This window comes from Gallinula chloropus, assembly GCF_964237585.1.
Source record: "Gallinula chloropus genome assembly, chromosome: 3".
NCBI lineage: Eukaryota > Metazoa > Chordata > Aves > Gruiformes > Rallidae > Gallinula > Gallinula chloropus.
In genome coordinates, this window is record NC_140087.1 from 76,773,452 (window position 1) to 76,791,312 (window position 17,861).

The 17,861-nt window shown below is 40.4% G+C and overlaps 1 protein-coding gene across 1 annotated transcript in view; it reads left to right on the forward strand.

Moving 5' to 3' along the window:
• Nucleotides 1–12,482, forward strand: part of FSHR (follicle stimulating hormone receptor) — a gene marked incomplete at both ends in the record, with an annotated part of 80,159 nt that extends 67,677 nt beyond the window's left edge. Inside the window, 4 exons of the mRNA XM_084261480.1 lie at nt 26–94; nt 216–290; nt 5,100–5,285; nt 11,255–12,482. Of these exons, the coding sequence (XP_084117606.1) occupies nt 26–94; nt 216–290; nt 5,100–5,285; nt 11,255–12,482 (1,558 nt within the window). The remainder of the gene's footprint in view (nt 1–25; nt 95–215; nt 291–5,099; nt 5,286–11,254) is intronic.
• Between the last annotated feature and the right edge of the window lie 5,379 nt (nt 12,483–17,861).

Below are 17,861 nucleotides of genomic sequence, written 5' to 3' on the forward strand. Positions count from 1 at the left end.
CTTTTTTCCCCTTTCTTTATTGCAGATGGCTGAATAAAAATGGGATTCGGGAAATTGAGAATCATGCATTTAATGGGACCTACCTGGATGAGCTGTAACTATTTCTATTGTTTACTATTCTGAAAAACAATTATAAGAAGGTAGCAACTGTTGCAAGCTTTTATTTTTTTTTTACATCTCAGATTGTTTTAGCATCGATATTATTGTTTTTTCAGAAATCTAAGTGATAATCGCAACCTAGAAAAGTTACCAAATGAGGTCTTCCAAGGAGCCAGTGGGCCTGTTGTTCTGTAAGTAACATTCAGATATTGCTTTTTTCTCATTATTAACTCCCTAAAAAAGGACAGAGAAGAGCATACAAATGCCAGTTTGGATTTCAACATCTCATACGTCTTGGAGTACTAAACTGGAGGTGTAGTCTTGAATATTTAAAAAAATGGAAGCCATACCTGAAATTTCTGTCTAGATCTGCGGTTTTGCTCTCTCCTCAAGTTTCTGGGAGCATTTTAGATCCAGATTCCTCTCCACAGTTGTATAAAGCTCTGTAAGAGAGTGGTTCTGCCTCCTTTTCTTCCTCCCAGAGAAAAAAATTTTGAGCAAAATTGATAATAGGTGGTCAGTACTTTGATCTGAATTGCTTACCAGTGATGATATGCCCCTGCATTTCTGAAGCTTAATTCTGAAGATAAAATCCCTGCACTCCAGGGGTCCCATCCCCTGCAGAGATACGTGTGTCTGTGGCGGTCATAAGATGGAAAATGCGATCCCAGCGGAAGAGAATTCAGTAGTAGGATGCTCATGGATCTCAGTCACTATTTCCTCAAACCACAAGTTTGCCATGGGGTCTGAAAATGCCTGTGAGTGTGCACACTGTTTGTGTTTCTGAGGGCAAGCCACAATATGTAAGACCAGCAACAGAGACATGGGAATAATTTTTTTTGTCATCTCACTAATTCACTAGAACCTTCCTCTCTTCTGGTCTACCATGGATGTTCAGAGAGGGCTAGGAGTCACCCAGAAAGGGTGAAAAGGGGTCAGTGGTGGTGTTGGAAGATGTCAGAGTAGTTAGCAATCTGAAAAAGAGAGAAAAATGTCCTGTTAGCCTTAAATTCAAATCAGAGCTCTACTGAAGACTTATTTCCCATGTTGTGATGGTCAGTCCACCTATGATATAAAAAGCCATGGTATTGGTTACTGCATGTTACTCCACTTCCATTACTACCTCAAAGTGTCCTCCTTTGGAAAAGACTGCCAATGGAGCATCTTTTCAGCAGTAATATAATAGACATTCCTTTGGAAAAGCATTGTTTCCTGTAGCAAAAAATAAATGCATTTTCTTTGCAAGCTGTAGCTGATACAGTCATAATCTGGAGGTTTATCAAATTGATTTGGTTGCAGTTCAGATTCATTTGATAGTTCAATTTCTAACACCAAATTATTTGTGTAAAAAGTTTTCTGTTCCATTACCAATATATCTACTATTCTGTGGATGGGAAATTACCTTTTTATCTGGACTGAGATCATGAAAGAAGAGCCTTCTTACTTATCCATCACTCTAGTGTACACGAGGAATGTGCTTTCACTTGTGGAAGTGATTGACCCATCTTCATATCTCTGCTGGGACAAATAGCATTGTTGCAATCAAATCTGCGTTTCAGACTGTAGTGTTTTATTAGAATGTTTTAACTCTTCATCTTCCTGAACCAGTGTGCTACAGTCAAATACCAACTTCTATTTTATCATCCAGCATATCAAATTAATGCAGAAGAAGCACGAGTAGCAGTGTCAGAAAGTGCTGATCTTAGCCCTTGTACAGGAAACACGGTTTCACAAATCACTTCCCCTACCAGACCTACAGCTCTTGGCTGAATTAGCATATCTCTTTTGGAAAGACATTCGTTTTTGAGTTAAGGATTTCAGTGTTGACAGCAGGAAAGTAAATCAAATGGCTAATTACTCTCACACCTACACACATTCTTTCTCTACAGAAATACACTGTATTTCCAACTCTGGGTTTCATAGATTCAGTTTTCAGCCATATTGTTTCATTTAATCATTTTCTGGTGCTCCTAGAGCTCTAGTGGCTTAGACCAGCTTTTGCTGAAGTCCTTTGGAGTTGCCTGGCTGCATCCTGACTTGGATGCAGGGCAAGGTATGGCTGTGGTCCATCCTATCGTTGCAATTTGTCTTTGATGGGAAACCCACATGTGGGGGACACAGAAGAGCTCCAGTAGATCCCCATCCTGACAGCTGAGTCTCCTGAAGCATAGCCAGAGATCAGTTTAGACACAAGCATGGAGAAAATTGTTCTCAATGATGTCTAACCCTCACTGATTTCTGCTCCACCAGCCATTTCTTGCTATTTCTGTGTGTGCCTTTCAAACCTCATCTGTTGGCCAGTACTTTGCTAATCCAACAGAGACTCCCAGTGGGAAAGAGAAGTGGTTGGAAGCAAAGTCAGATTCATTTTGCTGTTCCTGCACTGGCTGCTTTCAAGGCTGATGACTAGCAGCCAAGCAATAATAACACAAGAACACGTATTCCAGTCACCGATGCTTCCTGGTTTACTTTCCCACTCCCACTCTATCATCTTGTTCATTGTGTTTATTTAATTTATCAAGCCTCTAACTAGAGAGCAATATTCCAAAAGAACCTCTGTGCTGAGGTCTGTGCAGTGACTCAGTGGGGTAAGCCACTAAACCACCTGCATGATGTCTGCGTCTGCAGTTCAGGGGCTTGTCAGTGTTGTATTGATAACTAACCCTAGCAGACATACCCACAAACCCCACAGGAGTATGCAAAACTCTTTCCATAACTAGCTTCTGTTCATGTGCAATAATGAGCATAAGAGTTTTTTAAATAGTAATAAGAAAAAATTATCATGGAAGAATGTAAAATATTTATGAAATATTTGAGAGACACACAGAGATCCAGTAACATTTTAGCTCTTTTAAAGTCCTATTCATATTAACTATGACATTCCTATTCATAGTCACTTGTTATTTCCACACAGTGTAATAATAGTTTGGACTCAGTAAAGATTTTAAAGAAGACATTTTCCCTGATCTCATTCAGAATTACGAGCCCTTGTGAAGTTTCATAGGCTCTTAATGATGCCATGAGTGACGCTCTCTGTGGATTTTGGCAGAAAACTGCTGTTTAGTCATTGAGTCATGAGCATATACTCTAGGTGACAGTTTTTATTAGGCAGCATACTAAGGGCAATAGTCATGAAACAATTGAGGTGGCTTGTTGCAACCTAATTACCTCTTCAAGTGTCTATGTCAGAAATCAATAGCCTAAAATTTCTCACCAGCTCCTGCTTTTAGCTCCTGTGAGAAACAGGTCAGAACAACCTCAGCCTGATCTGCAGCAGTTCACAGCGTTTCTGACTCCATTGCTCTGTCTTGCCCTTCCAGTAGAAGTCATGGCCTTAGGTCATGGTAGCGGAGTGGGGTCTGTGTTTGCTCCTTTGCTGCCATAGTTCACAGTCCAGTTGTTGAAGGTGGTATATGGCTTTGGAGCCTGGGTGCAAAGCCTCAGCTGCTGCCACGGCATGGACACAAACGTAATCTTTACCCACCACCAATTTTACTAACCACTTTACTGGCCTCCTGTGAATTTGTTAGACTTGGCAAACTCTATGCTAAAGGCTATGAGTTCAATCAGTCATTTCTTGGTATTAATTTTGTTTCTTGGAATGGAGAATAGAGGTGAAAATGTGCATATGGTGCATAGCAACTGTCTAAACTTTATTACATGATGCTAAAACCAGGTCTCTCCCTCACACAGCATCACTCTACTGCACTAATATGGTAATAAAAACAACTTGTGCATGTTGGATAATAGAGATCAAATAACATGTCCTGACATCATACCATTATACGTGAATTGGAGACTGTACCTTGGAGAGGGCACTGTAAAAGTTACAAATACTGTCAGTTGGATACCTTGATTAGTGAGAATTCCTTTCTTTAGTCAGAGACTAAAACGCAGAGCAGCCTCAGCAAACACTGCATCCTGGACCAGTCCCAGGCTATAAGACCATGAGGACTAAGGGAGGATAGGGTAATTTTATGCACTTCATTTTTACTGTTGCTCTTAAGAGACAGGAATGTGCTTTCCTGCCCTCATGAGCTGAGTGACACAGATTGTCCATCAGGTGAGGGAAATGTGGGGATGTTTTGCCCCAGCTGTTACACCCCAGAGCCATGGGTATGGGTTCCCAAGTAACTCTTAGCCTTGAGATGGAGCACCCTTGGTCCTTCTTCCTTTCCTTCACCTGCATGGCACAAGTCAAGATTTAGTGTTGGCACAAATGTGTTTCCTTTTAAAAGACCCACTAATGCTCTCTTTAATACATTGGTAGCTGCTGCCTTTGATAGCTGCCTTTACTGCCTTTGATAGCCTGTCCCACATAGTAATTGCCTTCCACATAAACACGTCTCTCCTAACCTCTCCTAATCTTGCCCCTCTCTTCACTTCAGTCTATGCCTGCATTGTTTTTTAAAACTCTGGAAAATGCTTTGTTATTTTTGTTCCTCACAGTTTGAACCATGCTACCTCTGCCTCTCTTTAATCTCTTTTTCTTCCTAATGAGTACAAAACCTAATATCCCCAACCTCTCCTCACATCTATACCCCCTGTGAGCTTTTCTCTTTGTGTTTATTGCCTTTTCCACAGCAGCCTTCCCATGATGTGATGTTCATGTAGCAAACTTCTGTTGTGATTTCATCTGCCTCTTTTATCCTGTAGAAGTATTCAGGGATTACTGTTGCATTTACCAGGTATTTACTAAACCCAGAATTATATAGCAGTAATGGTTTATGTCCCTGCTAATTTTTACCCAGAGGGTTATGGGATTTTGTCTTTTCTTAGACCAGACTAACATCACTTGATTGTTGTTTGCAATGGATATTACTTCATGTTTCCTGGAAGAACACCTACTTTATCCCTGGATCCACTTTTCAATGTAGATTTCCAACTAATCTCTTTCCAATCACTACTCTGAAAATGGGTAGGACAGCCTAAAACACCTATCTACCGTCAAGATGAAGTAAGTTTGCTTTTTACCAAGATTTTCATATGCTTTCTTAAAGGGATATTTCAAGGACAAGAATCAGTTTCCTGCCAAGTCATGGATTAGAACTCATTAAGAAGCTACGAGCAAAGTCTACATACAATTTAAAAAAGCTTCCTGATTTAAGCAAATTTAGATCTTTGATTGAGGCAAACTTCACCTATCCTAGCCATTGCTGTGCATTTACAAACTGGAAAAGACAAAAGTAAGTGACTTTTTTCATTTTGGTGCTTCTCAGCAGTTGACAGTGAATTAAATAAACTTCCCCAAAATCTGCATAGAAAAGGTGTCTTCAGTGCAGGTAAGTAAGTGGGTGGGAATAAATAAATACACAGTACCTACAGACTTATGCATGCTACACAGTGCCCTTCCTCTACACTACAAAGGAGTAATACATTATGATGGCTGTGTGAGCATCAGCATTTTCCCCAGCTGCAGTTTTAGCTCCCACCTGTCATGGGTGCATCTTGAATTGGGACCTGCCATTCTGGATCGGCCTGGAGCCCCGCTGAAGACATTCAACAGGAAAAGTCTGATCACTTTTCAGGAGGTAACTGGAAGGAAAGACGGGTTTGCAGAGAAGCTGGTCAATACTTCACACTGTGCACTTCAGGAGAGTAAGAAAACTGTGGAGTGATCTTAAACTCTTCTCTCAGAAAAGCCACACTGATGTTGGAACACAGTCCAACCAAGCACCACAGATATGTTATCTGCCTAGTCTGCATGCACACTATTTTTGGATATGATTCCTGAAATGGTTAACCTAGAGCAGACCCCTTTTACCCAAATCAACAGAGGAGTCTGGGAGGATGGGGTGTCTTTTTAGACTCCCAAAGAATTTTCCATGCTTGTTTTAGCTTTCCATTAGTGAGTTGCAGTGAGACTTCAGGTATCAATGATTCTCACTGAGGATTTTCAGCTGCTCAGATAGTCTTTAAATGTACACATTGACTAGTTAATGAATCTCCTAAATTTGTGCCACTGGACAACAGGAGGAACTGCTACCTGCAGAAACCCCTGTTATTGTCCAAAGTTATTTCTTTACTGGATGTCCTCAAAGACTTGGAATTTGCCATGGGAGAAAGAAAAAATGTGGGTGATTCAAGACATTGTCTTCAGAATTTGCCTAAAACTTTGAAGAAAAGTAAAATCATACAGAGAAATCATAAACTATTAGTGGCTTCTATTTTAATACTTAGAATGACTACTTATCTAACTTCTAGCATTGTATTGTCACCAAGTAATGAAAGATAAGTGATCATCCTTGTGCTGATAGCAAATATCCCCTACACATGTTTGCAAAACTATGTCTGTGAAGAGGGCAAGTCTGATGGTAGAAACTGCAGGGATAAGGGAACTATCTAACACAATGTATCCCCATTGCCCATTTTTTGATCCAAAATGCTAAACGTTTTGCTAGAACAGTTTATTGGCAGAGACATTTTCACATACTTACACAGGTTTGTGCAGGCACGGTGCCTGGTAGCTTGCTAAACAGAAATGGGTCCAGTCCTGTCAGCACTCGTGGCAAAGTGGAATTTGCCAAAGTTCAATGGAAGCATGTTTAGTCCTGAATCTGCAAAGGGACTATCACTATGTTTCATATTTTTGAAGGCACTTGGCTTCTGGGGTGCTTGGGCCAAATCAGGACCTAAATCCCAGAATCCACACCTTAAACTAGGCAACTGGATTATTCAAATGCAGAGTAAAAGTTACTATTGAAGGAAAGCTGCAGGAGGATGTAGCCCTGACCTTTTGGCAAGCTCTCAGCATCTAGTCCCCTCACTTAGGCTTTAAATAACGACCATGTTGCTCTTACTCCATGGAACTGAAGACCACAGCACTCACTTGTCCCTTAGTATGGCCCCACTTTCAGAAGCCTCTGTCCTGGCAGGAAAAAAGTCTAGGAGGATGCTGACAACCCTTCCCACAGCCTGGACAAATGCAATTTTTCAAAGAAATGCCACTGAACTGTGCAGAGCTCACATAACTCAAGTGCAGATGGGCTGCTTCGGGAGCAAGTCTGGTCATGATTTCATGGTCTCCTGTAGTATAAGGTGTGATGCAACAATAAGAAATAATATGCAAGTTGGAGATGCTCTTCTTTATGATACATGATGTATGGCTACTTGAATAAATGTGCACATGAACTGTATCACCCTGGGCAACAGAACAAAGCCAAATGCATTTGTGTATGTCTTTAACAGTTACCAGACATATCTATTACAAAAATAGTAAGTATGAATGTAAAATTATTTCAGCCAATTATTTAGATCAACTCTTCCTGTTAACTGCTTGAAAACATAATTAAAAATGGTAATTCTTTCCATAGTCGTGTCTTGTACTGAAATGGGTGGGAGACTGATGATACCCTCTCTCCAGCTTAACGAGAGAAAATGGATGCATGTAGTTCGGTCTGAATACCAAAGGTATTACCATGCATTTCAGCAAAGATTAGTCACACGTACAGTAGCTACACCCACTTTAGTTTCAACACAGTTTCTTGGCAGCTGGAATGAGCTGTGTGTGCATTGAAGACTGCTCAGGTTGTTTAAGAGTTATTAATAGTTTCTAGTGCTTGCTCACACAACGGGTATTATCTCTTCGGTGAGAACTGTGATGTGACTTACTTGCTGTGCATCTTCACAGAAGATGGTCACTCTCCTGTGGCTGTTTGAGTCTCAGAAGACTTCCAGGTAGCCCAGGAGGATAGAAAGGATGCTTCTTCCCCACTCTCCCTACCCCCAAGAAGTGCATTTCTAAGGACCATGGCAGCAGTCGGTGTTCTCATGGGAAATCTGGGAAGGAATTGAGAGGGATGTGTGACCTCTTTCTGACTGCCCCATTTGTGTAAGGTTTCTCCTCTTTGAGACTTTTCCAGCACTTGAGAACCTTAGATAAAAATCAGTTGCTAAAATGGGTCATGCTCATTCACCTCTCCCAAATCCATCTGTACTGGCAGACAGGCTCCTTTGTGATAACAGAAAGCTTACACCCGTTACAGTGGCAGTGCTATCTAAATTTTGGAGGACGTCACATCAGGCACAGCTCCACCAAACTGAAACAAAAATTAAAATGTAGGCAATTTTGATTTTTTTTTCCCCCATTCCAAGAAGGATTATATGATAAATACTGATCTGCAGGCTTATCGCACCAGAATACTGTGAAACTGGCCTAACAGAAGGCAAACCACTTTCTTAGGACAAAGCTAGTGCAGTATGTTGAACTCCCCTCACGTTTTTCTGTGACTGGAAAATAATATCTTTGAAGTGCAGACAGGGCAGAGGCTGGATGTTAAAACCCTCAACTTGACATAGACCATTATAAACTTCAGCAAGCTTTTGGCTTTCTTTGACATAAAGATCACCTTCTGCCTAAAAGAATGACATCGATACAACTCTGTCCTTACACTTGATCATTATTCTTTGGAGGAGCTGTCACTTGAAATCCTACTTTTTTAAAAAACATGGCAGCATCAGGAGTCATGTTTGGGCTTCCTCTCTTGAGAACATAATATCAGTTGCTCATAACTCACTCGGTGCCATGTTTTGGTGAGGATGATTGGTTTGAGATGAGGCCTAATACAGAGCCTAGGTCAGGACTATTTATTCTGCTGAGCATGTTTCTCAGCGCACAGGGTCCTGCTATCACCAGATCCAGATGAAGCACATAAAATAACCACTTGTACAAAGGTAGTAATTTCAGTTTATTTTTGTCAGAACACTCTGCCAATTTTAATGTTCTTCTTTAAGGTGTCCTTTCTCTATTATATTTTTTCCAGAGCATTTACTTCAGCAAAGCAATGTTAAATTTAACAGAAGGTTACAAACTGACTGAATAAGTGAACTGTGTTTACCATACATACTGTCTTAAAAGGAAGCAAGCATCCCTTGCCAGCAAGCATTTTAGCTTGTTATTCTGAATGCACTGTACACCACAAAGGCCAAATATCCCAGGGCTAAGAACTGGTAAGCAGTCACTACTAGGGAATAGCTCTTCTTTCCCCCAAGAGTTTGCAACTGCCCACCTTATCTGCTTATGGTACAAGTAACCAGGCAGGAGACTATTTGCCACCTGTCCTTGAAGCAAACCAAGCAGCTAACACAGTGGGAACCTGATTTTATTTGGGATCACTGGCTGTAAAATAATTCAAGAATGAATAAATTGTAATAATCAGAATCACTTAATTGTCCTTACATAGTAGTCTTATCAGGAGACAGATTTAGCTCTAGGCAGTGCCTCCATAATTTTGAAAAAGGTTTATTTTTAACTCCTAGTTGAGAAATGGCTGGATAAAAACATTTTCCCCTGTTCATTTGAGAAGAATCACCAATTTCAGTAGCTTTCAGTGCCCTCAAGTGCCTGTTGCACTCACAACTGAGGTACTTTCTCTCCTGTTATTGCTCCTTGGAAGCATATATTCCCTTTCAGCTAGAGAGCTGTTGATATATTGATCAATACACTGGACCCCTCACTCATCCTTATGCGAGCAGAACACAAGGGAGCAAAATGTAATGCCTTGTTATTGCTATTGCGACCTCCACAGTGCATATTTGACCTCACAGAAAATCAGTTTTCTGCCTCAGTTGACAGGCTAGATAAAAAATATTGATAATAGTGGAGGATGCTCAGAACCTCATAGGAAATGTCCCTCACCTTCTGGTGCTGGACCTTCATTAGTTTTCCTTTCTTGCAGACCTTTTAAACTCGATTTTTGGAAGTGCACAAAGTCAAAGGGTAAAATTAGGTTACAAAAAAGTATTCTCTTTTTTAAGCTGCTACCAACTGTTTAATAATTTCAACATAAATTGACTAGAAATCTCTTCTCTCAACTGTACTGCAGGTCAGAGTGGAAGATAAGATGGCATCCTGTCTTAGAAATTACACATCAAAGTTTCTGTCTAGGGTAGATGGAAGTAGATGGAGCTGGAATTTGTTGGGTTTGCAACACATTGTCAGCTGTTCTATACCCTAGCTCAGGATAGATCTGTATCCATATGGATACAGATGGATACCAGTTTCTGGAACACAAAACTTCAAAGGTAGCCTAGGAGAAGCAATTGATAAAGTCTGACCCTTTATGTCTTGTTAACACAGTGTGATATTTCCTAACTTGATGGAGTTGATAATCTTCCTATGTCAGTGGAAACATTTGTTTCTTCCTTCCTGATCTCGGCATGAAGAGGAAGGGTACAGTGATAATCCTCTAGGAAATAAAGCCAAACACAACACTCAAAAAATACTTGGTTTACCTTCAAAAGCATTTTTTTCCTTGAAACTCTTTTCATTTCTTTCCTTTACCTATGTTTTTTCTAAAATATGTAAACTAAAAATATTTTCAGATGGAAACAAAGAGCAACTACTGTTTCTACAGAAATTTTGGGTTGGTTTAATGTAATTTCCTTTGCTTTGGTTTGTCTTGGCTTTGCTTAATTTCAGTTGGTTTCAAATCCATTTTCTTTGAAAAACAAAGTTTTAAGCAAAATGTTCAACCACATCTTGTGTTTATATCTGTGTTTGCATCTCGCTTCTAGAGATTATCTGGAAGGATGCATGAATTTATTTGTGCTATTTATTTGCGTTAACGGCCACTTACCAAAATTACATGAGAGACTCAAAATGAACGGCACATACTGGAGTTTTGTGCCCTGAAGGAGTTACAAGATTGAATATGGCCCCCTGGCTGCCAAAAACCTTAGGGGAAAAGGTAGTTTCAGGGTAATACTAAGGGATAGTAGAATTATTGTGATTGTGCAAACTCTTTATAGGCGCAGCTGACATGACTCATTTTTCAAAGTTCAGTCTTATGTAGGAATTCATCACCACATGTCTCTCCTGTGCAAGAGTCAGCTTTGGGTTACATGAGAAACTTGGTTGAAATAAGGACAGCTTCTTACAGAGGTGCAGGTGGATCACTGCGACGTGACTGCTAATAAAGCAAACATCAGGTTTTCCTATCCCTTACATTTTATGATGTGTCAAAATCATTTACATTTTCATGTAATGTTTGATAAATAGGGACCAGGCAGACTATTACTTTCAAGCTCAGGGTAGTCTATATAATCAGCTAACCAGAAAAACAAAGCTGTTAATATAAACTGGATGATTCTGTGTTTTTTGTATGCCTCGTGCTGTGTCTCTTAGTTTCCAACTCTACTCCTTTTACAATTTCAGCACTGAATTGCATCCAATATGTAGCATGTCTCAGGCCAAGCAAGACCTGGATGAGCAGCCTGGCAATAAGATACGCAGGCGATCTGCAGCTGAAGATTATATTTCCAACTACGGCATAGGATTTGACCCAGCAGAGAATGAATTTGACTATGGTTTATGCAATGAAGTAGTTAATGTAGCTTGTTCACCTAAACCTGATGCTTTCAATCCGTGTGAAGATATTATGGGATACAACATTCTGAGAGTCCTGATATGGTTTATCAACATTTTAGCCATCACTGGAAACATCGTTGTCCTCATTATTTTAATAAGCAGTCAATACAAACTCACCGTACCTCGTTTTCTAATGTGCAATCTTGCATTTGCAGACCTCTGCATAGGTATCTACCTGCTGTTTATTGCATCTGTAGATATCCAGACCAAAAGCCAGTATTACAACTATGCCATAGACTGGCAAACTGGGGCAGGATGCAATGCTGCAGGATTTTTTACAGTGTTTGCAAGTGAACTCTCAGTCTACACGCTGACTGTGATCACTCTGGAAAGGTGGCACACCATCACCTATGCCATGCAGCTGGACCGCAAGGTTCGATTGCGTCATGCTGTGATTATAATGATTTTTGGCTGGATGTTTGCTTTCACAGTGGCAATTCTGCCCATATTTGGAGTCAGTAGCTATATGAAGGTCAGCATCTGTTTGCCCATGGATATAGAAACACCATTTTCTCAGGCTTACGTTATATTTATTTTAGTGTTGAATGTACTTGCATTTGTGATCATATGTGCCTGCTACATCTGCATCTACTTTACTGTAAGAAACCCTAATGTCATCTCTTCAAACAGTGACACCAAGATTGCCAAGCGTATGGCCATACTGATCTTCACGGACTTCCTCTGCATGGCACCAATATCCTTTTTTGCAATATCAGCCTCACTCAAGGTTCCTCTTATCACAGTGTCCAAGTCCAAGATCCTTCTGGTTTTGTTCTACCCCATCAATTCCTGTGCTAACCCATTCCTCTATGCCATTTTCACAAAGACTTTCCGCAGGGATTTCTTCATTCTGTTGAGCAAGTTTGGTTGCTGCGAAATGCAAGCCCAGATTTACAGAACAGAGACGTCCTCATCCGCCCATAATTTCCACACAAGGAATGGCCATTGCTCTCCTGCATCAAAGAACAGCGATGGCACTATTTATTCATTGGTTCCTCTGAATCACTTGAACTGAAATGCTTTCATGAAAACGTGTCTGAGGCTGTGTGATAATCGTTTTCAACTGTGAATTTGAATAATGACTTCAGTTTAGCATGTAAACTTATTTTTTATGGGAAAACATTTTTGTTTCCACTTTGCTATTTTTGTTCAATGAACAGCCATCAGAGATGACACGTCATCTTCATCAGCTCTTGAAGGACAAAGAACAAAACTTCAGTATCTGCCAAAGTGTTCTTGTAGAATTGTCTCAAGAAATAAATGAAATTATAAGCTGGTATCTCCCACCATACAGGCAGAGATTGCCTTCATTCCATGAAGATGTTAGCTGCTTACTGAGAATTAAGTAATGTTTATGTAAAGTTGAAAGAAAAAAGTGCATAGAATTTTTATTTTTCTTTTGCCCGTGAAATATGTTATAACATATATAGTTAGCTCTTTTCAATGAATTATGTCTTCTGGGGTTGCAGGAGACAGAATGCCAACTTAAAGCCAGCACTGATTTAATAGAAATGCAAACATCTTGTTTCAATTTCTCTTCACCACAGCAGAGGGGCAGGAGGCATCTCCACTTAAGCTGGGGTTAGCTGTTCCACACTGCATGGGCTTACCTTACTCTGACAAAAGTATTGGTTTTGGTAGGATCTGTGGTGATTTAAACAACAGGCTCAGGGAACCATATTTCTTTTGAGTTTAGATCAAGAAGCTTGGTTAGGGGTTTGTTTTCAACTTAAGAAACAAAAAGAACAAGAGCAGAAGAATCCCCTTGTAGTAAGGAGGATGTTTTCTCAAGCTGGTCTCACACAGTTGGGTTGAAAACACTTGTGAGACTGGGCTTCTAAGGTATGGCAAGATAGGTGAACAGGCTGCTCTGACATGGTACCTGAGGCAGGTTTACCACGCAGCAGTATTAGTGCATTGCTCTGCCTGGGCTATGTAAGGTATGATGGATCCAGAAACGGGTTTTGAAAAGGTGAACAAAAGGTTTTGCCCCATGACATTACAAATCTTTGGAGTTGTCTTGATTAAATGTGTTGAGTTTTGGATATTCCCTCCTCACAGCTCTCATAACTACAGGAGATGATCATTCATTCTGTCCTAAGCAGCAAAGGAAGTATCAGCTCCATAGTGCATAAAACAGGGGAGACCAAAGATACTGTGTTTGGGTGGATGGGAATTTCAGTACTGAACACAAGTCAGAATCCCTCCAAGATCCAGGAGAAGCAAGAATCAAAGAGGAAAACAAGAAAGACAGTCCATCTCCAGGAGTATTTTCTGAATACTCAGAGGAATTATTTCTTTACAAATGTCCTATGTCATATGCAGTGTACTGGTGTGCAGCCATTAAAACTCATCCTGCTGGAAATATCTGAATGAAGATGATCCAAAATGATGAATATTTTAATTGCTTTAAACAAGGGCTTCTTGGGGCAAAAATGAGGTGTGTTCTTTAGCAAATGCTAGCGTGTTTTGTTGACTAATAGGGCAAATTCTCATACCACATCACACTTTTTTGCCTGAGTCCTGACCAGGCAAAGGCAATAGGATGAGACCTGGCAGTCCAGGAAACCATAGACAGAGCCTAGAAGCCAGTCTTGTAAATCCCCTTAAAGCTAAGTTGGGCACATGAACTTTGTACATCGCATCCGCTTCATGCAAAACTGTTGCCTGTTTGCATAACCAGGACCCAGTTAAATACACTTCACAAAGAGAAACTTTTCAGAGTTGTGTCTTGTAGCCAGAGTCAAAGCAGAGACCAAGGGATGAAGATATATAGCCCGTGGTTCCTCCTCCAGAGGAGGCAAGGGATGAATGATACTTCAAGACCAAATAGAGCCTCTCTAACCAGACACTTTCTCTCATCCCTAGCAGGAAGACACCACAGAAATACTTGAGGCAGGAATCATCCTGTCCACATGCTGAGGCAGCAGCTCCAAAGCTGGGAAGCTGGCTGTACGGTTGCCAGTAGAAAAACCTTCTTACAGTCCTTAGACCTCCTTGACTTTCAGTAGTCTGGATTTTAATTTTAAGCATCTTCCATTTTGTGAGGGATATTATAGGACCTGTATCTTTCCTTTTGTGGGACATTCATCCTTTTATAACTATTTCTTTAGCAGTGTTTTTTTTTCTTTAAAGAAAGTAATAGAAGAAAAAAAAGCAAGATATATTTCATTCATGCTTGTAACATTAAAAAAGCCTGATGGTGTTTGGTGTGGATTTTATCTGCACTGAACAACCTGTTTATGTGTGTAATCTTTAAACTATGTTACACTTCTCTTTCCAAAATCTATTTTAATAAAACCAATATATATAAAAAATAAGCGCTTTGAGAACAAATATATGGCCAGAGATATGCTGACAAAGTATGCCATAAATGTAGCTACTTATCTGGAGAGGTCCATTTATGCGGCACAGCCTCCACAGTCAGGTCACCGTGACCTATGAATGAAACCTAGCTGATGAGAGAGTCCACAAAGAAAACTTTTCTGTAGCCTTCTGGGGAGTCAACAAAGCACAGAAAGGTATGTTTTAAACCTCTTAAACAAATAAGTTAGCAGCACTGACCTGTCCTGGTTTTTTAACCAGTCTTCTATAATTCACATTTTTTATGGATAACAGATAAGACATTGACAGAACTTCAACAGGTGTTTAAATGGCTCTTCATCTTTTCTTTCCCACTTTTTTTCACAGCCAGGGCTGTTTTGTTGTCTTCTGTTCAGACAAATAAGTGCATGGCTGAGTGTGCACATGATTGCATATGTGTGTAGGAGAGACAGCCCACAAGGAACAAGGAAACTAAGTCAAAGCCTAACTTTGGCTCATGAGAAAAATCTTGGAGGTATTCTAACGTGAAGCCCATTGCTAGCTCCCTTCAAAGACCATCTGACAGTCAACTATAAGGTAAAACCTTATGGTTTCCCTCCATACCATTACGTGGGCCTTGCATTTCAGTCTCCATTAAGACCCAGAAAATGCCCTCTTAATAGTTATGGCTGTCTTTGCCTTTACGGTGCCATCAAGTGACATAAAAAGACTGTGCAGACAGTGAATGTGCAGACATCCAGGACACAATAAATGACTTCTTCATCTGCTTGATAGAAGCATCCCTGCTTCAGGCATGGGGGGAAATCCATACCTGACCTCCCTGAGAAGAGCATATTTGATGTTGTGATGGGAAGTGAGAAATGGGGCCACTTTGGCTTGGTGGACTAAAGGCCGCCTTACGAATATTGCCACTACAGGTAAAGGTAATGGGAGCAGTTGGCCAAAAGCATCAATAAATTAAAAAAACATGACTCAGTAGAGAAAATTAACTATGAGACATTGTGTTTGCAACACTGCTCTTGAGGTTGCACAGCTATGCCAAGCATGGTTTGCTCATTAGAACGCAGGTCTACATCTGACCTTATTAAGAATGCAAGATGAGGCTCTGCATTCCATTTAGCAAGTCTTCAAATCATTTGACCACATTTCTTTCCTGTAGATTCCCTTCTAATCATTCCACTGAGGACACAGCAGATAATCTTACATTTAATTTATGCAGCTTTGTTGTTAAGAAGAGTTAATAATGTGAAATTATTTATCCTTGAGGAATAATTTAACCATTCTGCCCCCCTCCCTGAATGAAAGAACAGGAAAGAAAGGTGGGTCTGGTTCAAATGGTTAAGTAAGCAAAAACATCCTCACAGATTTGCCTCTTTAATATGGGCATGTGTGATCTCCCATTGTGTATGTAAATGTGAACTGCATGTACGCACTCTTCTTCAAAATGAGTTTTTGGTCTAAGTGCTTGGTTACAAGCACATATTTGAAAATCTGGGCCTTGTTCCTTTAAAATATTCAAGCACAGGAGTAGGATTTTATAGCTGTCATCTGGGTAATTAAACTCTTCATTAACAGTTGTTCTCAAACCAGTAGGTGACCTTTAATTAGGGATGTGAGTACTCAGGAATGAATTTCAAGCACTAAGAAACTGCAGAGGACCCTCTACCCTCCTCCCTCCCCCATCCCACATCCCCCAAGTCCATTGAAAACCTTTTGTAAAGCTTTGGTTTTCCAAGAGAAATAATGTGTGAGGCAGGTCCAGCACATTAGATGAATGCTTCACTTAAACTTGTTGTAACTAAAATACTGGATTTCCATTTTTCTGTTCATTCAGATTTTGAATGTATTACCTGGATCTTTGTTACCCCAACCTGGACACCTGCTATACATTGAACCCACACCAAAAAAGAACAGAAAAAATTAATAAGATCACAATGAGAGCAACGCACAGATGGGAACATGCTGTATTTATGAGTGGGTAGAAGATGAAGAGCAGAATTGAACAATATGGGCTTTTCTGTTGAGTCATCTGATTATCCAGTGCTAAAATTCTGAATTAAAGGGGCTATTTTGGCTGAAATATAGTTCCCAGGGAACAAGCAACAGAAATTTGCATGGCAAAATCCTATGGAAGGAAGGATTAAAGCTTAAAATCTCGTCACATGCTCCCATTTCCCTGCTAAGGAAAAAACAAGCAAAAGATTTTTATAAAATTGTGTATATCCTTTGTCTGGAAAAAGGGATAGCAGCCCCTTTAGGGGCCACCCAGGCTCCACACTGCACCATCAACCTTTGCACAGCAATTCTTAGCATTGCTTGTGAGCTACAAATGCTTAATTAGCTTTAAAAGCTCCCAGTTTCTTCTTGTTCTTTTGAACCAACAGGCATGTGCCCTTGGGATGGCTGTACTTCTGCCTCTACATTGCCTCAGCTTTACCCCATCTTGGTCCTCTCCGTGATGATGTTTTGTGATGCCTGTGCTTAGAAATGCTCGGCTTTTACCTGCAGATGAACAGATTCCATGTCCCTTAGGAATAGTTCTTAAAGAATCTGCAGTTGGATGATCAGAAGTCTGCTCGTTGCTCTCTGTGTACTGGGGTGCACGTCTTCTTATGCTGCCTTCCAGTTTCTATCTCTCATTTTGGCTGTTTGTTTAAGTGACTGTTGGAAGGAGGACTAGCACCTTCCCAAGATTAAAACAGTCTGCTTTGAAACAGTCATTGTTTGAGCCAGATGACTTCAATAAATGGGGTTGAAACTCCCTACCTGTTGTGTATGACCTGGACGTCATTGGGGGGAAAAAAAAAGTCTTCTTTTTACATAGGTGATTCAGAGTCTTCCTTCTCCACATTGCCAGTTGTGTCTCTGCCTCATCCCACAGATATTATGGTGGTATAAGGAACACCTAAGTGCCCTGGGAGAAGGCTGGAGAATGAGGAGGAAGGAAACAAAGTCTGGAGAAAGTGGGGCCATCCAAAGGTAGAAAAGCACAGCCAGTTATGGCAGCTTTTAACTGACATGAGCCTGAGCCCATATCAAGGAAAATCCCATAGTCTTTCTCTTTTATTTC